This window comes from Marmota flaviventris, chromosome 1 (genome assembly GCF_047511675.1).
Source record: "Marmota flaviventris isolate mMarFla1 chromosome 1, mMarFla1.hap1, whole genome shotgun sequence".
Classification (NCBI taxonomy): domain Eukaryota; kingdom Metazoa; phylum Chordata; class Mammalia; order Rodentia; family Sciuridae; genus Marmota; species Marmota flaviventris.
This window is the reverse complement of record NC_092498.1, coordinates 21,153,493-21,171,505: the sequence shown is the minus strand read 5'-3', so window position 1 is coordinate 21,171,505 and position 18,013 is coordinate 21,153,493. Positions and strand designations below refer to the sequence as shown.

Sequence of the window (18,013 nt, the reverse complement as noted above, 5' to 3'; positions counted from 1 at the left end):
AAGAACAGTGCTGGGGCTGGGATGTAGCTCAGTGGTAGAGCACTTGCTACCATGTGCAAGGCCCTGTTTTTAATCCCCAGGAAAGAGAGAGAGGGAGGGAGGGAAGGAAAGGAAAGAAATAAAAACAAAACCAGTGCTGGCCACATTGCAGACACTCAGCAAGCATTTGTTGGATGAACACACAGGTGTGGCAGGAGAGTGCAAAGAGAAAGGAATTAGTATTAGGTCTCTTATCTCTTTCTTATCCAGCAAGACCTACAGATAAAATGAGGCATAATAATTCTCTATCTTGTTTAACACAATAATTTCATTAATAACTGGAACTGATATGATGAAATAAATCTTTTATAAATTTGAAAGAAATTTATAAGGAACAAAATCATTTTAGATATTTAATAATTTGAAAAGCTGATGATATTTTCTAAGTTCAATGTAGTTTGGTTTTGTTTGTTTTGGTTTTGGTTTTTTGTGGTGCTGGTGATTGAACCCAGGGCCTTGTACATGCAAGGCAACCACTCTACCAACTGAGCTATATCTCCAGCCCCAAGTTCAATGTATTTTTATATTTCCTCCTAAATCTCCAATATCCCCATTATCAATCCATTTTACACAAAAAAAAATATATGAAGTAATCTTCCAAAGCATAGTAGAGGGTTCAGGAGTTGGATGAGAAAAAAATTTTCCGAAGGCTGTTTTGAAAGTAGGCTCATTCCTCATGCCAAACGTTTTCAAAGAAAACCTGATACTGGTTTCTAACATTCCCTAGGAAAAGTTGAATGTCCAAATAATGAAACACAGAAGGTAGTTGAATTTGACTACAGTGAACTTTCTCCACTTATAATTTTTCAATTAAAACTCTTAAAATTAAAATGCCAAAATACCTGAGGCACCATAAATACCAGAATACCGCTGAGACTTCGAACCAGATGGAGAGGATTCCTTCATTCGATCGATCACATTTTCCGAAAGCTGAAAAAGCAACATCAAAATAAAATCAATGACAAAAGAACAAGAAACAGTGCAGTAACATCTAAGTCATTTAGTCACCCATATCAATATGTACAAAGAACCGCCTAAAGAAATGAGTCTAATAGCTATAAAACTAGAAGCAAGTAAGAATAGTTTTAAAATTTCAAGATGCCCCCCATAGCACTACTCCTTTTTTTCTTCTAATGCACTGCTAATTGCTCATTATAAATAATTCTTTGTTTTATGCTGTGCACTAAATTGTAATCCTGGAGAAAATTCTATAAGCCATCAGAACTCCTTCAACTTTTCTCCCTCAACCTACAAAATTATTTAGGCATTAACAGTCCTTAGCTCCTTTCTTTCCAAGAGTCCCAAAGAAAACAGGGTTCCTCCCTCCCTCCCTTGTTTAAGGCTAACCCGACACACTTGCTCTTTCAACAGATTTTCTTATGTATTAACTATGTGCTGGGAACTAAGCTAGACTTGGACAATTCAAAGTCATCAAGTTGCTTAAAGTGAAGTGGAATAAACAGAAAACTGTCAGGCATTTAAATGTAATGTGACAGGTACCACCTGTGTGCTCCAACCTGTAAGGCAAAAAGCATAAAGGGAGCACTCCAGCTAAGCTGTGGGGATGGGGTCTGGAGCAGAGGATTAAAAAAAATTTTCACCTGAAAATAGAATAGTGATTACCAGGGCCTGGGAAGGTCATGTGTTTGGGGATGCAGAGTGGAAGATGGGTGATTGGATATGACCCAAGCACTCTGTTGCATGTACGAAAATATCACACAGAATCCCATTGATATGGACAATTTATATGTGCTAATTTTTAAAAGAGAAAAAATAAAAAGACTTGCAAGGGAAAGACGGACAGAGGGAAGAGAACCATCCAGGATGAGGGAACCTCATTAAGTACACATGAGAAACAAGGTTTGCCAGTAGGTACCAAATAGGGGTGTTAAGTAGGAAATCATTAGCGCTGAGATTCTGAGGAACTCTCAGGCCTGGAGAGCTGAGTCACCGGCCCCTCAATTACTTCTGCATCATTCCTTTTTATTTTCTTGCTAGTGCTTACCACCACCTGATGCTTTCTTGTCCTCTGTCTGCCTTTCACATTAAAGAGAAAGCTCCATATAAAAAAGGACTTAGCTGTCTCATCACTATACCCCAGAATCAATAAGCCTACGAAGAATGCTTAAATAAATAAATGAAATGACAAGAATGGATGAATAAAAGAATGGCTGAAGCAGGAAACTAAAGAGGGGACACAGTGAAAAGAAGCGGTAGAGGGGAGATGGGAGATTTTAGACTATTAAAACCCTTAAGCTTAACGAGTTTGAACTACATCCAGAAGCAACCAGGCACTACTAAAGGATTTGAAACAGAGTAATGACATGATCAGATGCACATTTCAGGAAGATGACTCTGGCTACAGTGTAGAGAACAGCCTGGAGAGGAATGAGAACAGAAGGACCCCTGAAGGAGGCTGAGGACCAATTAAGAAGCTATTAAGCATATGTCCACAAAAAACTTGCACAGGAATGTTCAGAGCCGCATCATTCATAACAGCAAGAGTGGAAACTGACAAATGTTGATTTTCTGGTGAATGGATAAACAAAACATTATAGATCTATAAAATAGAACACAGTTCAGCAACAAAGAGGGATGAAGTTCTGATACAAGCTACAATACAGATGGACCTAAAAATCGTTCAGCTAAAAGGTCACATATTGTAAGATTCTATATATATGAAATGCCCAGAAAAGGCGACTCTGTGGGTACAGAATCCCTAAGTAGTTGCCTAGGGCCAGGGTGGAACAGGGATTAACTCACAAGATCTTACTGGGGTGACAAAGATGTTCTAAAACTGGACTGTAGTAATGATTACACAACACAGTAAATTTACTAAAAGCTGTTGAACTGTACACTGAAACAAGTGAATTTCATGGCATGTAAAGTATTCCACAATGAAGCTGTTAGGGGTATTATAGTAATCCAGGAAGAGCATATTCAAAAGATGTCTGGGAGTCCAAAGAGCTAACACTCGCTGAGTGCTTGTTGTTGAGTCAGGCGTGTCACTAAGCTAAGTACTTCACTCACTTAATCCTTAACATGCCATGAGAGAGATGCTTCTATCATCTCAATTTTATAGGTGAGAAAACTGAAGCACAGTCAGATGAAATACTTCACCCTGGATCACACGTCTTATCAGTAGTGGAGCCAAGACTCAAACTCAGGAAGTCTGAGTCAAGGTCACAGTCCACCATCCCTCTTCAGTACCACAATGGGTCTGACTAGATGTGGAGATAAAGAAAGGGAGGACATCAGGAAAGAACCCAGGTTCCCGGTCAAGTCTGGGTGATCCTCTCCTGTACCAAGGACCTTCTTGCAATAGCCACTTTCTCAACTCAACACTCTTTAGCTTTTCCTTCAATACAAATGTCAAAGTATCTTGGTAAACATCACTAGTGGCCAAGTCAGTAATCTTTTGTAGTTGTATTTATGTAAACAACTACATTTTATATTTACAAAGCACCGTATTCCTAACTTCCCTTTAGCAGCTGCACCTTGGGTCTCTGCCCTCTTCTGGAAACCCTACCTTGGTTTTTCTGACATCCCACTCTGCTGTTCTCCAAGGACTCTGGCGGGTCTTCTTTCTTTCCTGGTCTTCCCCTCAGCTACATACCTTTAAGTGCTCAAGGCCACATTTTATTCCTTGTCTTTATTCTCTTTTCATTCCGCAAGCTCTTGGTGCTCTCACCCAATCCCTTGATTTTTAACTGCTGATGACAAATTAATGAATTCTTAACCCTTATCTCCAGTTCAAGACCAGTCTCCCAAAAGCCAGGCCTACATGTTGAATTAACAGACACCTTCCCTTGAACGTACCAGAGGCACCTCACAACCAACGCGTCCAAACTGAACTTATGTTTGACAAAAATACTCTTTCCTCACAGGTTGCTTACCTCATTAGTGACACCACCTCTATCCAGTTTCTAAATCAGCCCCCAGGACTTCACTCAATTTGCATTCTCCTTCACTTTCCTAGCCCAGACTCTTTCAACCCCTAAATGTTTAAACAACTCACCATCTCTTCTCCTGCCCTAATTTATGGCACCATCAATAATCTCCCAAAATGCAAATGTGATAATGACAACTCCCTGCTGCACTCTTCAATACCTACCTTCTGCTGACAAGAAAGTCCAAATTCTTCAGGGTTTGCTGCTGTTGTTGTTGTTTTGAGGTTTTTGTCTTGCTTTGGTTTGGTTTAATTTTGGCAGTCCTTGGGATCAAACCAAATTCTCTATCACTGACCTACATCCTCAGCCCTTTCACTTTACAACTCAGCACCTTGCTGAGTTGCCCAAACAGGTCTGGAACTCCCGCCTCGGCCTCTTAAGTAGCTGGGATCACAAGCATGCACCACCATGACCAGCTCCAAATTCTTTTCATCATTTGGTGATGGCCTCTCTCCCCAACCTCAACCTCCAGTTTCTCCCTGAACACTTCACACCTGTTCTACTCCGACGCCTCACTTTGTTGACTTTCTTTGCCATCATTTCCTGCTCTCCTGAGGCCTTAGGAGCCAACTTTCAAGATCCATCTTTTCATACATCCGAAAGCTCTCAATGACCTAACCAGTCCCCCATTCCATTCCCACCAAAGCTATCCTTCACTGTGCCCACTCTACCTCACACAACCCTTTAACACAGCACCCCAATGATATAAGAATGAGCCCTTCCATATTTCCCTGTCTGCCTTTCAATAAGATTGTGAGCTACTATGTATTAATGAGTTATTCACTCAGCAAGTGTTCACTACCCCAGGCACTACTTAAGGCCCTGTGGTATGTAAGTGAACAAAACAGTCTATGCCTGAGCAGATACTAGTATGTCAGAGCCCAAACCAGAATGGAGGAGATGGCAAAGAGAAAGACTACAGCTCATAAGCCGTGTTCTTTAAAGGAAAAACTCATGATTACTTTCTCTATGAAAGACAAGTGTTAAGCAAAAAAGCAGGGTGTCAAGGGACTTTCTATTTGAAGATGCCAGGGCCTGCTGTACCTTTTCTAAATGACAGTAATCACCAAGAATATTTGCTAAAACTCATCTGCAAAGTTGAGATACAGCTTAGGAAAAACTCTAGAAAGACTGAATCAAATCCCCTCAATGGTCAAATAAAAAAAAAAAAGAAGAAGATGATCCTAAGTAATATGCAGTTACTGGCAGCATCAAGGGGTTACCAGAAGTGGCAACCCCCAATCTGTAGTTCTATGCTCTCTCTACTAAGAAACATCCTTCAACCCCTCACATATAATAAAAATACATCACTTCCTCTTAAAGAGATAAAGTGACTCTTCGTTTTAGAATCTTAAAGCTATTCCAAGTGATATGTATGTAGTGATAGATAATATACACAAATAGCTGGTTTCAATTGTATATACTACTTAGTATATATAATGTACCATTGTTACAACGTGTTACATATAACACTATATTACAGTGTATATACTATGTATTATATTGTATAACATACTGTTACATACCCAATATAATATGTATGTATAAAGGGACACATAAAGCTAATTTAGCTTATATATAATTCTTATGTGTGATTATATAATTTTATGTTTATAATAAATTTATATTTATATTAAATATGTATAAATTACATTTATATATAATAAACTTATATATTAATTATATTTATATACTTCAGGGCAAAATCAAAGAACTTCATTAAAAATATATTCTACTTAATCAGAAAATGGAAAATCAAGTATTAGCTATAAACCTTACCTTTGTCCATATGGGAGACAGATACCTTCTAACTATTACATCTACTTCTCATAAAAATTCATACCTTGCTACCATCTCTGGCCACCATGATAAGTCCTTCCAATCTCCAAAGTAGTTTCAAAAATATCGTCCTTTCAGATAGATAGCTTTTTTTTTAGAAAGCTGGCCCAGAATAGATGAAAAATCATGGCCACTTACTAGCTCTATAACCCTAGGGAAGTCTCTTCAGAGTCTCACTTCCCTCATTTAAAAAGTGAATTTGCTTCTGGGGGTTACAGAGAAGATTATAGTTTATGCGGTATTAACTATAATTGGCTACAAGGTATTTGGTAAAGCTACTGCTCATACAGCTCCAGCCAGGAGGACACTGATTTTTACTACTTCTTGGTTGAATCTCACCAATGGCCTGAGCCTATACTTCTCTACATGGGGCACAAAGATTAGGGCCACAGCTCCATGCTGGTATGCATATATAAAGTACTCCTTTACCTGTATCTGTGCTCTTTGGGTAGTAAGAGAGGAATGTCTCTTTCAACCTAATCAATAATTGTTTCTTACTAACTGTCCATCTCCTTTTGTGGGTTTGATGCTTCAAATTCTACCACTTAATGTCAAACTCTAACATGATTCAAAATATTTCTCAATGCAGTCTTTGGTCATATGTAGTCCAGTGAATTAATAAGCACATCACCCACAGGAACAGATGATAAACACATTGCAGGGTTCATAAACATATCATATAGGTTTGCCTGTTGAAAGTCAACCATTTGTTCTTACACTCATTCCAGACTACATTCTTGGGCCCTTCAGAGTAGCACCCATAACCATCTACAATTCCAACTCTGTGACTTCAAGCACTATTACCCTGTCCTCAGACTGTCCTGTCTCTGCTGATCCAAGGCAACAATCTTGCTTTGTTATCATTTGCATTTAGAGTTCATGCTCTCTGAGCTGACCTTCCAAGTTGCAGTAGTAAGTTCAGACCTGTACACTCACCTGATCTCCTCTGGGAACAGGGACATTCACTTGTTAGGCAGCTGCCAAGATTTAGAAATGCTGGCCAGGGTTACACACAAAATCTGCAGCTGTAGAATAACTCTGATGTGTGACAAAAACTGACCCAAAGCTGGGATGGGGACTCAACGGTACAGCACAAGCTTCTGCAAGAGCTAGACAGGCAGCCTCTGCAAGAAGCAACTTCTCCAGGAAATGCAGCTTTCATAAACAAGACATGCCTTTTAGAAAAGGCTTTTCCCATTTATTGATCTATACTTATATTATACCTGCTTTCCACTCATATCTGGAATTTATAAGGCAAATATCAAGTACAATTTATGGAAATTATTTATATCAAAGAGTAGTGAAATAACACCCACACAATATATTGATGCTAAGAATATACCCAGAAGTCTATGGACTACAACTGGGTCCATGGACTAATTCCTCAATTGTATGCAAAATTGTCTGCTTACTGCATTGTTCTGGGCAGAGTTCATTGATCACAGATAGATATACAGTGGTCTATTAACTAAAAGAAGTTAAGAACTATGCTTCTAATATATGGGGCAATCAAGAGAGCAGGCCTGCTGACATTCAACCAACTGACCTTGCCTATCCAACCTGCTCTCCACGGCTCCTAAAACCAATTTTAAGCCAAGTTGAAATGGGTATTACTCACCGCACCAGCGCACTCCAGAGGGAGGATGTGTGTCATCTTCTAGTTTTCCCACCCACCTTGTTTGGTCTTATCCAAGAATTAGCACAAACATACCACCCACCAATTAAAAAATCCAGTATTTTCTCAGACTGGAGACTTGGTTAGAGCAGCAAAAATAAAGTATTCTGCTCCCAAGGTATGGAGTAAAAGGAAGCGAGAACTCCTCTTATATTGTCCTTCTCTGAAAGCCCAAGTCAGGAACCACAACAGACAGAACCAAACCAGACCCTCACCCCCATCATAGTTTTTATTTTCTCCCAGATGTGTCATCAAAGTGACGAATGAACTCAGACCCATTTTTCTCTCTTGGTCTTCCACAGAGCACAGGTCATTTTTTGTGAGACTTAGTACACTTTTCAACTACTTTAAGACATAGTCTCCAAAAACTGCTATTATCATTTGACAGAAATCACTCCCAAACTTTCAAGGGCATAGGGCACAGTTGTGAATACCATACCCACAGACACCTATAAAATACATAATTCTTGGCTTTATAGTTTGTCACCTGTATCTTTTTTGCATTTGTCATTAGAAGACACCATGAACTTCTGTCTTTATTAAATCCTAGAAAGATTAAGAAGGTACTATGCACAAGAGTCACAGAATCCACAGTTCAAGGGACCAATTATCTATTAGTTAACTGAATTATTCGTGCAACATTCTCAACAATCCCAAAGGCTGACAGAATGAATTTGTCATTCAGCCCGTATGACACCCCATTAAGGAATCTCTTCATTTAGGGGCTCTCAACTGTCAATATCTCCCAAAGCAAAAGATGTGCTCCTTGTAAGTATCCATATTGCCATAACTTGCTCCTGTGAATTTTAGCTTGAACTTCAATGCCAGCTGCAGAGATTCATTTATGCCTGGAAACCATGATAAGTCTTACTTTGAAAGTGATACTCATTGAAGTTGACATCTGCTCTAGAAGAGTTCACTCACAGTTTTGATGTTTCAGATAAACCTGTGAAAGACTGGGTCATAAGCATACTTTCCAAGCAGGCACAGCAGGTGGTCACAAAAATCCTATTAAGCACATGTAATATGAGTAATAAAAATGCTTGGTATTTCTATCACTAGTAGCTTATTCTGGACTTGGAGAGGAGGGCAAAGCAAGAGTGGGGTCCCTTCATCAAACCCATATGAATAGTTTCAGACTCAAAATTGGAATCAAGTATAAGAATATTGGTTATTTATAGAAGAAGGGAAAAAAGCTAACAATTGCTAAGGATAAAGAAAATAAACAGACCCTATGATGAAAACACCTGCTAGGTGAGAAGAAATTTTAAACTTAAAATTGTAAATAGGTTCTTTAATTGCTAGTTGTTTGGGACCTCAGCAAGAAAAATATGAAGAAACATTATCTATCAATAAACTTGGCTTAGTTACAAAAAGTTTTACGTTGCTTACTAAATGTTATTCTTACTGTAGTAAGTGAAGATGAAATTACTATCCTAATCAGTGGAACAGAATTGGTTTTCCAGCAGTGACTGATGCTACAGAACATGTACTTATATTTTCCATAATCAATGACTTAAACATTAGAAAATTAATCAAAGTGGTAAAGTTTTCTTCAGTGCCATGTTTTAACCAACTGAACTAAAGACAATGCCCTGCTTACATACCCATAGTGCTGTTCCCCATGACTCGGAAGGAAACAATATGGCTGTTTAAAGCCAGGAAAAATGTAAGGATCAACTAAAATAAATCTACAAAGTATCTAAACACAAATCACACTGGACTCCCAATATCCAGTCCTCGTGCCATTAGGTTCACCAGTGGGAGCACAACATGGTCTTATTTTTACCTACCTTAGGGTCATGTAAGTTTATGCATCTGTCCTCTTAAAACAGTTCTAGTAACGGCTACTATTCAGCAAACACTGTTTGACACTAGGCACTGCGCTAAATGCATCCACATGTCAGATTCTCACTAGTAGGCTCTATTATCCAGACACACTGAAGAAAGAAACATAATTAAAAGTGACTTGTCCAGGGATACATAGCTACCAAAGCGAGCTAGGATCCAAACCCAGGTCTTTTTGGTTTCAAAGCACATGCTTTTTCTACACTACACAGTGCTTTCAAAGAATCTTAGACTTTTTTCTTTTTCCATGTGACAGGACTCTTAAGATGCTTCACAGACCTTACCTCAGGTTATTACCCTAACCAATCAAAGGAAATGATGGTACTCCCCCTTTAAAAATAAGGGTATATTCTCCGAGAAGTGACTTATCCAAGACCACAAACTAACATGTAAGATTTAAAACGAGGTCAGTCTAATTCCTAGTTGATATTCTTTTGACCATGACCTCAAAGAAATCAGAATGACCTCTGAGTACTCAGCAGTTAACAACATGACACTTTTGGAGGAAACTGTAACAGGCTAAGTATGGCTACAAGAACTTACACTGCCACTAGGCTCACCACATTTCAAAACTGAAATCATAGATCTGTACTCAGCTATCATTTTGCTGATGAGAAAACTGAAGCACAAAGAGATTGCAAATCATCCTTGAAAAAGAAGGATTTGAAGCAATGGAGAACAGTGCAAGGGCATTCCAGGTGAAGGGTACATTCTGAAGAAAAGTAAAGAAGTCAAAAATGAGCATAGAGTGTACTTGAATTATGACAACATAGATAAAATGTATTACAGAGAGAGAAAAAAACAAAGAAAGCTTCTTTCAAGATGTGGGGCCAAAGGACAAAGTTTCTTTTTAAATTATAACATAGATAAAATGTATTATATGAGAAAGAAAAAAAAGAAAGCTTCTGTCAAGTGGTGGGGCCAAAGGACATAGTTTCTTTTTTTTTTTTTTAATGTTCTTTAAAAAGGTTTTATAAACAACCTTACCTTTTGAATCCATACATATCCCTATTGTCATGCTTATTCTATTCAACCTTATCTAATATTTGAAATGAATCTCTGCTATGACCAAATTCTCTTTCAATTTGGTTTGTTGTCACCGTTGTGTCTGTACTACAGCATGAAAATATGGATTTTTGCATTTTTCTACAATCTTCACACCCAGAACTTATTTTGCTTTTTCTTTTAAGCCATTTTCACCCTCCAGTGTGGAATAGTCAAGACTTAAGATTTTAAAAATCTCTCCGTAAAACTCAAGAGTTTACAGCAATGTTTATTTTACTCCAAAGAGTACCAACCACAATACTGCAAAGAATGCAGCCTTGAATATTTTTTTAACAAAATGTAGTACTACCATTCATTAATATTTTATAGAAAGCAATGTTGGTCAAAGACCAAAAACAGTTCAACAGTCTGAGTTTCTAAAAGAAAACTTTAATAAACTCTTTTCAAGGTTAACAGTAGCAAAGGAAAAAGTTTTTAAACACTTTCAATATATAAAAAGTTTTATTTCCTAATAACAAATGCTAAAAGGAATTCACACATTTAATTTAGTAAAGCTGGCTGTGTAATAACAGAGAAAGAAAAAATATAAAGTATCATAAAACTTTCCTGAAGTCAAAAGTGCTTTATTTACTACGTTCAGGCATCATACTTCCAAAAATGTGAAGCTCCAAATTCAGGTGCAGCGGAGAGTGTGTTAATGAAGTTAGTGCTGGTATACTGACACCCTAGAGAAAAATCAAGTTTTCAGTTTACGTATCAAGTACATGCAGAGGGCATTAAAAAAAAAAAAAAAAAAAAATCCCTTACAACGTCTCGGTCAGAACTGACTCTATTAACTTCTACTGGCCTGGAGAATTTCCAACCTATCTCAGCCCCCATCAGGCTGGCAGACAGTAGGCCTGAAGTAACTGGGACTAGTCCAAAAACGTAGGCACAGCAGGCCACAGAGAAGGCTCCTGGGAAAAACCAGATATCAGATGAAAGTGAAGGAGGGAGGAGTCAGAAGTCACAGAGGCAGGCGAGAAAGGGGGAGGGGTGCGTGTGTATGTGTGTGTGTGAGAGTGATGGGGAAAGGGGTGGTATCAGAAAGAAAACATTAAATGACAGAAAGCAAATTAAAGTGATCCTTAAAACGCCAGTTCACCCTGAGAGATGATGTAGGCGTGGGAAAGCAGGGCTCGGGTCCTGAATACAGGAGCAGTAAGACACCACCCGTCCCACGGCAGGCGCGGTGAGTGCCAAAGTCCTGCAACTAGTGAGCAGTGCAGGTAAGGCCAGGCGGTGAGCCCTAGAGGGTCCCGTTCAACCCGGCATGCCCCACCCGGCCCCGCACAGTGCCTGGCACTTGGCACACAACCAGGAACTCTCTCTGAATGAACGTCCCGAGTCTGGAAACTACGGGCTTCTTCCCAGAGAGCCAGGCTCTGGGTGGGACAAACACGGGGGCGGGACAGGGAGACACCGAGCGGAGCGGGTCCCGGGGACCTCGGGGCGCTGGGGTCCCAGTCGGAGTGCTGGCCCTCCGCCCGCCCACTAAACTCACCCGGATGCCCTTCACCACGGTGATGTTCTCATTCTCGTCCGCCTCGAAGGTGACCCGGCGAGTGCTGGCGGTCCCACCCATGGCTCCTGCTTCTGTCCCCGCAGTCCTAGCGCGGACCCACGAGTTCTTCAGGGCCCCCGCGCACTCACGCGGGTGGAGGAGCCGGGACACTTCCCTTGCCCAGCAGGAGCAAGGCCACGACCCCAAAAGGCAAGGAGAAGGCGCCGGTCCCGAGCTCCCGCCTCCTCCGGTCACGCGCCAGAGCAAAACCCCCTAGTGTTGGTCGGAGATCCGAAAGGCCCGCCTCTACTCAGCGGGAGAGCGATGATTGGTTGGCCCGGACCCGGATGCTATGGCAACAGGTGGTATTTGACAAGGTTTCCGAAGCCCCTGAGGGTATTGGGAATTGTAGTCTCAAGCTGAAGCGATGGGTGCTGGGGCGAACTCGCCTCGGTCTCCAGAGTGCCAGGGAAGCATGGCATTCTGGGAATTGTAGTCTTGGCGGCTCTAAAGCCTTGTCACTCGTCAACTTTCAAGGAAGTTCATTCATCCAGCAATGGAGATTTAAAGACATTATCTAGAAACTGAAGTTGGTGAGTTCAAAGACACAATCTCTCTCTTTAAGAAATTTGAAGTTGGATGAGCGATGCACTCCCCTAATGGAGCTGTTCTTAAATACTACATTCAAATCCCTGACACAAAATTTAGAATATTTTAATCTTAGCCATTAAAAGAAAAAAAAAAAATTGGCCAATGTACCTATCTCGTGAACTATATAAAATACTTGTTTTATTTCTTTCTATAAAGTACAATTTTTAATGCTGATTTTCAAATCTGCATAGAAATTTAAAAAACGGGGGAAAATTTTGCACCAAACAAGTAGAGCATTCACTTTCGACATGGGTGTCTTCTTTCACTTCAGTTACATAAGGTGGGCCATAATGTGGTTAGGCAGAGAAAAGTTAAGTGCTTGCCAAAGATGGCATAAATTAGTGGAGGGACTAAAACTACATCACACCAAGCTGAGATGATTTATTTGGAAAGTTTCTAGTTTCATATGTCACCTCTACAAGACTAAATTAATATTTAGGTCATTTTTGTACAGATTTAACTTTTTTTTCTAAACATTCTGCTACATGTACATTTAGCCATATCACCTTAGACTTACAGAGGCAGATGTATTCTCTAGAAATTAGGTGAATGGGTCTGGGGGCATAGCTTGGTAGCATCATGTGCAAGGCCTCAGATTCAATCCCCAGATCACAAAAAAAGGGAAAGAAAAGGAAGGGAAGGAAAATGTTAGGTGAGTGATGGTACTATTTTCAGTTGGTCCCTTTCAACATTAGAGCCATCACATACCAAGGCATTCTCTTATGTTACTCAACAATGCATTAACATTTTTGAGCTTCAATTATGTGCTGATCTGTTATTATTAGACCTTTATGTGGTTTTGTCTTTTTCATTTCTATATTTGTGGCCAATAGAAGAGTTTTTATTACATCTCATTATTTTGTTCTTTTCAATTATATGCACCTAGATTATTTTGTTCTTTTGCGGTTTTGAGACTACATGCTACTTTGCACTTGTTTTTAAATTATATAATATGTTTAAATCTTTTCTATACAAGTAACTAAAATTCCCAGGGATTATCTTTCATTTCTTTGGGATCTCCCCTCCCACAAACGCATGTCACTTATTCCTCCAATACATGGCTCATATTGAAGGTTCTACATACAAGGATGCTCAATAGTGCTCAAAGTTTCTTGGAGAGAAAAGTGTTTTTTAGATAAAGGGATCACTTGTTATCTTGACTATATTTACCTTCTTAGAATATTAAATGTGTTCTTTCAACCAAATATATAAGTATATAAGTCAAATATATAAATATATATTTTCAGATGGAAGACAGCATATATCAATATTTTCCAACGGAACCAAGGAGAGAAAGAGAAGAAGGAAAGAGGGAAGGAAGTAAAGGGGGAAGAAGGAGGGGAGGGAAGAAGACTTCCAATCATCTCTAATTATTACCCTCACCTGAAAAAAATCACCTATACTTTCAAATCACTCAAACAGAATTAGAGGTCTCAGGTGGGAAGGTTTGTGCTTTTTACTCTGATTTTTAAATGCCAAGTTTAAGCAAAAACCTGCTAAAGGCAAAATCCTCTCTTCAGCTACTCCTTCACATATCACTGGACTGTCCCTGGCATACTAGGTGGCAGTGAAGGAAGAGATAGATGGAAAGGAGAGGTAAAAGCAGAAACAATGATACATGAGTTATCAGGGAAGAGAGAGACCTGTTTCTGGTCCCCAGCCAGAAAGCCTAATTATGGTGCTGTTCATCACACACAAGAGCCCTCTCCCCAGCTCTTCTGAGTAGCATTTCAGCTGCATGTCAGAGCACTTGTACTCTATGACCTATGCTGAAATAGAATACAGATATTACAATCATATTTTCTGAGCTAAAAACTGGAGCAATTGCTCTATTATTTGTGTACTTATAGAGACAATTAAATCAGTCCTTGAAATCAGGATCATCCTAGGAAATGTAGGCCATAGAGTTGCCATAGTTATAGCAGACCAATGAGAATCACTGGAAAGGGCTTGATATGGAGTGCAATCAATAGAAGCACATTCTGAAAACATGGACTAAGATGTGTTTGACAAGTCATAACAGAACATCAGCTCTAAAACTTTTCCCCTCAATTATGGTATATCGAATCCCATAAAAAACAACGAAGCCCTAAAATAGTAGTTCTCACTGTGTGCCTTTGTGCGTACGTATGCATGCACATGTGCTTCTGTGACATGTTTTGAATACAAGAATTTTGAGCAGCACACTTGAAGAGATTAAAAACTCAAAATAGCATAAAACAAGTCAGCAATAATTAGAAGGCATTTGCAAGTGCAGTATAAAGACGTATCTTCCAGCATACAACAAAATAAACAGTAATAGCATGAATCACAAAATCTCCCTGTGGTACTTTCAAGAACTAATCATTGCACTGTCCATTCATCCAGTAAAATCACGAGGCAGAGGTCCCTACATCTCAGAGCACTCTCCCTCAGTCTTTGACTTCCACTTAACAGTACCTTTGCTACTAATTTCTTGTTTGTGGTAAATTTTATATGCTATGCCCTAACATGTAGTAGAATGAGCTCTGGGCACCTTAATGAACCTCACTTAACACTTTGTAGAAAAAATAAATTTTATACAGCATCACAACATTGCAATGCACAAAGATTTCCTGGTACCTCTGGTATAAAGTTTATTTTAGAAAGCCTCACCAAATTTAGAGCAGGTTTTCCAAAGGCCACTTTCTGTCATTTCCTGGACATTCTTCTGTTATTTTATCTATTTATTTATTTATTTATTTTGCTTTTATGTGTTTTCTCTGACTTCTCATTTATTTTCTCCTCATTGTATCTTCATCAAAATTCAGTGGCTGAAATATTGAGTCCGGCGTGAGGACATGGAAGGAGGCATGAGTGTGTGAGGTGTGCCCAGAGGGTGACAGGCAAACCCAGCCCAGCCCCGTCTCATCCAAGCTCAAACCTCTATAGGTCTCAAGGCCCTTTGATTTCCTTCGTGTTGGATTTAGAGTGATCATCTCTGACGAGCAGAGCACAAGTCAGAAGAGACTCATTTCTCATCTCTGTTCCTTAAACAAGCACAAACATCCCATCTGTCATCTCTCCCAAATGGCTCCTCTGGCCTTGATGAATTTTCAAGCCATTTTTACTTCAAAGTACAGGGACATTCTCCTAACCCTTTAACAATATCTACCTGTCATGGAACTTGAGAGATTTCTGAAACACAGGTTGTTAGCCTCTTTACTTCCCAAATAACAGATGCTTGAAATGCATCAAGGTTATATAAGCACTTCTGCCACGATGTTGGACAGGCAGAGAAATGCCTGTTTACTGATGCTAATAGTGTAGAAATGTCTCCAAGTACACACTGTACACAACTGGTCTTCACCCAAGTGTGCTGCCTTGTTTGAATCCACTTTAGTCCCAGTTCAGGGAGGGGGAGCATCCAAAGTGGACACATTGTGGCTCCAGGGAAACTGTTTTTACTCACATGTTCCAAAGCCAAGTGCATTCCAACTGTCCGCTGGAACAAGACACAGGACAGTGTTTTCTTGTATTTGGAGTCAAGGGATGGAAATGACTTTGTCAGCCATCTAAATCTCCTCTTTCTTTTCCAATATAGAGGAGCTGAGACACCAGAGAGGCTATCTGAGTTGCCCAAAGCCACACAGCCTAATTACATCAGAACCTGGCAGGATTCCAGATCTCCAGCCATTCAGCCTAGTACTTTGTCACCACCTCATGCTCTTCTCTCAGGGCACTCTGATGCCAGATAAAGGACACTACAGCAGCCAGTGGAACCAAGATAAGCATGGTTATTAAGTAGAGACGGTGAGTAGCAGCACAGAGCTGTGAGGTGGTGATGCAGGCCTTTGGTGCAGAGGTGCCTGGGCCTGGCATAAGTCAGTCACCTTCCCATAGGAGTACTAGAGTCTTTGTACAATTCATAAGCTAATCATGTATTAACTAATAACATGGCAATTCCATTTCTATGTTACACATAACATAGATAAGAACTTATGTCAACCAAAAGACATATGCAGGACTATTTATTATAACTCTATTCACAAAAGCCCCAAGCAGGAAATCACCCAAATATTCTCTCAACTTTAGAATGGATAAATAAATCATGGTATATGAAGACAATGGAATGCTATACTACAACAAAAAAGAATACACTATTGCTACACTGTAACAACAGAGCTAAGTATCATAGGCATAATGTTGAGCAAAAGAATACAGACTGCAGGAGGCCATTTACATGGTGTTCCAGAACAGGGCAAGGGCTAATGTATAGCTCAGGGGTTGAGCCCTTGCCCTCAGCCCCCAGCATACACAAGGGCCAGGGGTAACCTCAGTGGTTGAGCTTTGCCTAGCATGCACAATGGCCTGGGTTCAATCCCCAGCACTTCAAAAAAGAACAGCAAAACTAACTTATGTAAGAGACTTCAGAGTAGTTACATTCCTGAGCGAAGTTGACCTGAAGCGGGTACAATGGAGTCTTGGTCTGTTAGAAAATCCCAAAGCAATCCTTAGCAAGAAGAGTGAAGCAGGAGGCATCACAATACCACACCTTAAACTATACTACAGAGCCATTGTAACAAAAACAGCATGGTATTGGCACCAAAACAGACTGGTAGACCAATGGTACAGAATAGAAGACACAGAGACAAACCCACATAAATACAGTTATCTCATACTAGACAAAGGTGCCCAAACAACACATTGGAGAAAAGATAGCCTCTTTAACAAATGGTGCTGGGAAAACTGAAAATCCTTATGTAGCAAAATGAAATCAAACCCCCATCTCTCACCATGCACAAAACTCAATTCAAAGTGGATCAAGGAATAGGAATTACACCAGAGACCCTGTGCCTAATAGAAGAAAAAGTAGGCCCAAATCTTCATGTCAGATTAGGCCCCTACTTCCTTAACAAGATTCCTAAAGCACAAGAAGTAAAATTAAGAATCAATAAATGGGATGGATTCAAATGAAAAAGTTTCTTCTCAGCAAAAGAAACAATCAATGAGGTGAAGAGAGAGCCTCCAGTATGGGAGCAAATTTTTACCACACACACATCCAGGATATATAAAGAACTCAAAAAACTTAGCACAAAAAAAACAAATAACCTAATCAATAAATGAGTTAAGGAACCGAATAGATGCTTCTCAGATGAAGATATACAATCAATCAACAAATATATGAAAAAATGTTCTACATCTCTAGTAAATAGAGAAATGCAAATCAAAACTACTCTAAGATTTTATCTCACTCCAGTCAGAATGACAGTTATTAAGAAAACAGACAATAATAAATGTTGGCGAGGATGTGGGGAAAAGGCACTCTCATACAATGCTGGTGGGACTCCAAATTGGGGCAACCAATCTGGAAAGCTGTATGGAGATTCCTTAGAAAACTTGGAATGGAACCACCATTTGACCCAGCTATCCCACTCCTTGGTCTATACCCAAAGGACTTAAGATCAGCATACTACAGGGACACAGCCACATCAATGTTCATAG

General features: G+C 39.7%; 1 protein-coding gene across 1 annotated transcript in view; it reads right to left on the bottom strand.

Moving 5' to 3' along the window:
- Chchd3 (coiled-coil-helix-coiled-coil-helix domain containing 3) overlaps window positions 1–12,147 on the bottom strand; it is a 268,160-nt gene extending 256,013 nt beyond the window's left edge. The window contains exons 1-2 of the mRNA XM_027950153.2: window positions 11,900–12,147; window positions 882–969 (exon numbers count right to left, since the gene is read on the bottom strand). Coding sequence (XP_027805954.1) covers window positions 882–969; window positions 11,900–11,980 — 169 coding nt within the window. The 5' untranslated portion in view covers window positions 11,981–12,147. The remainder of the gene's footprint in view (window positions 1–881; window positions 970–11,899) is intronic.
- Window positions 12,148–18,013: the final 5,866 nt, after the last annotated feature.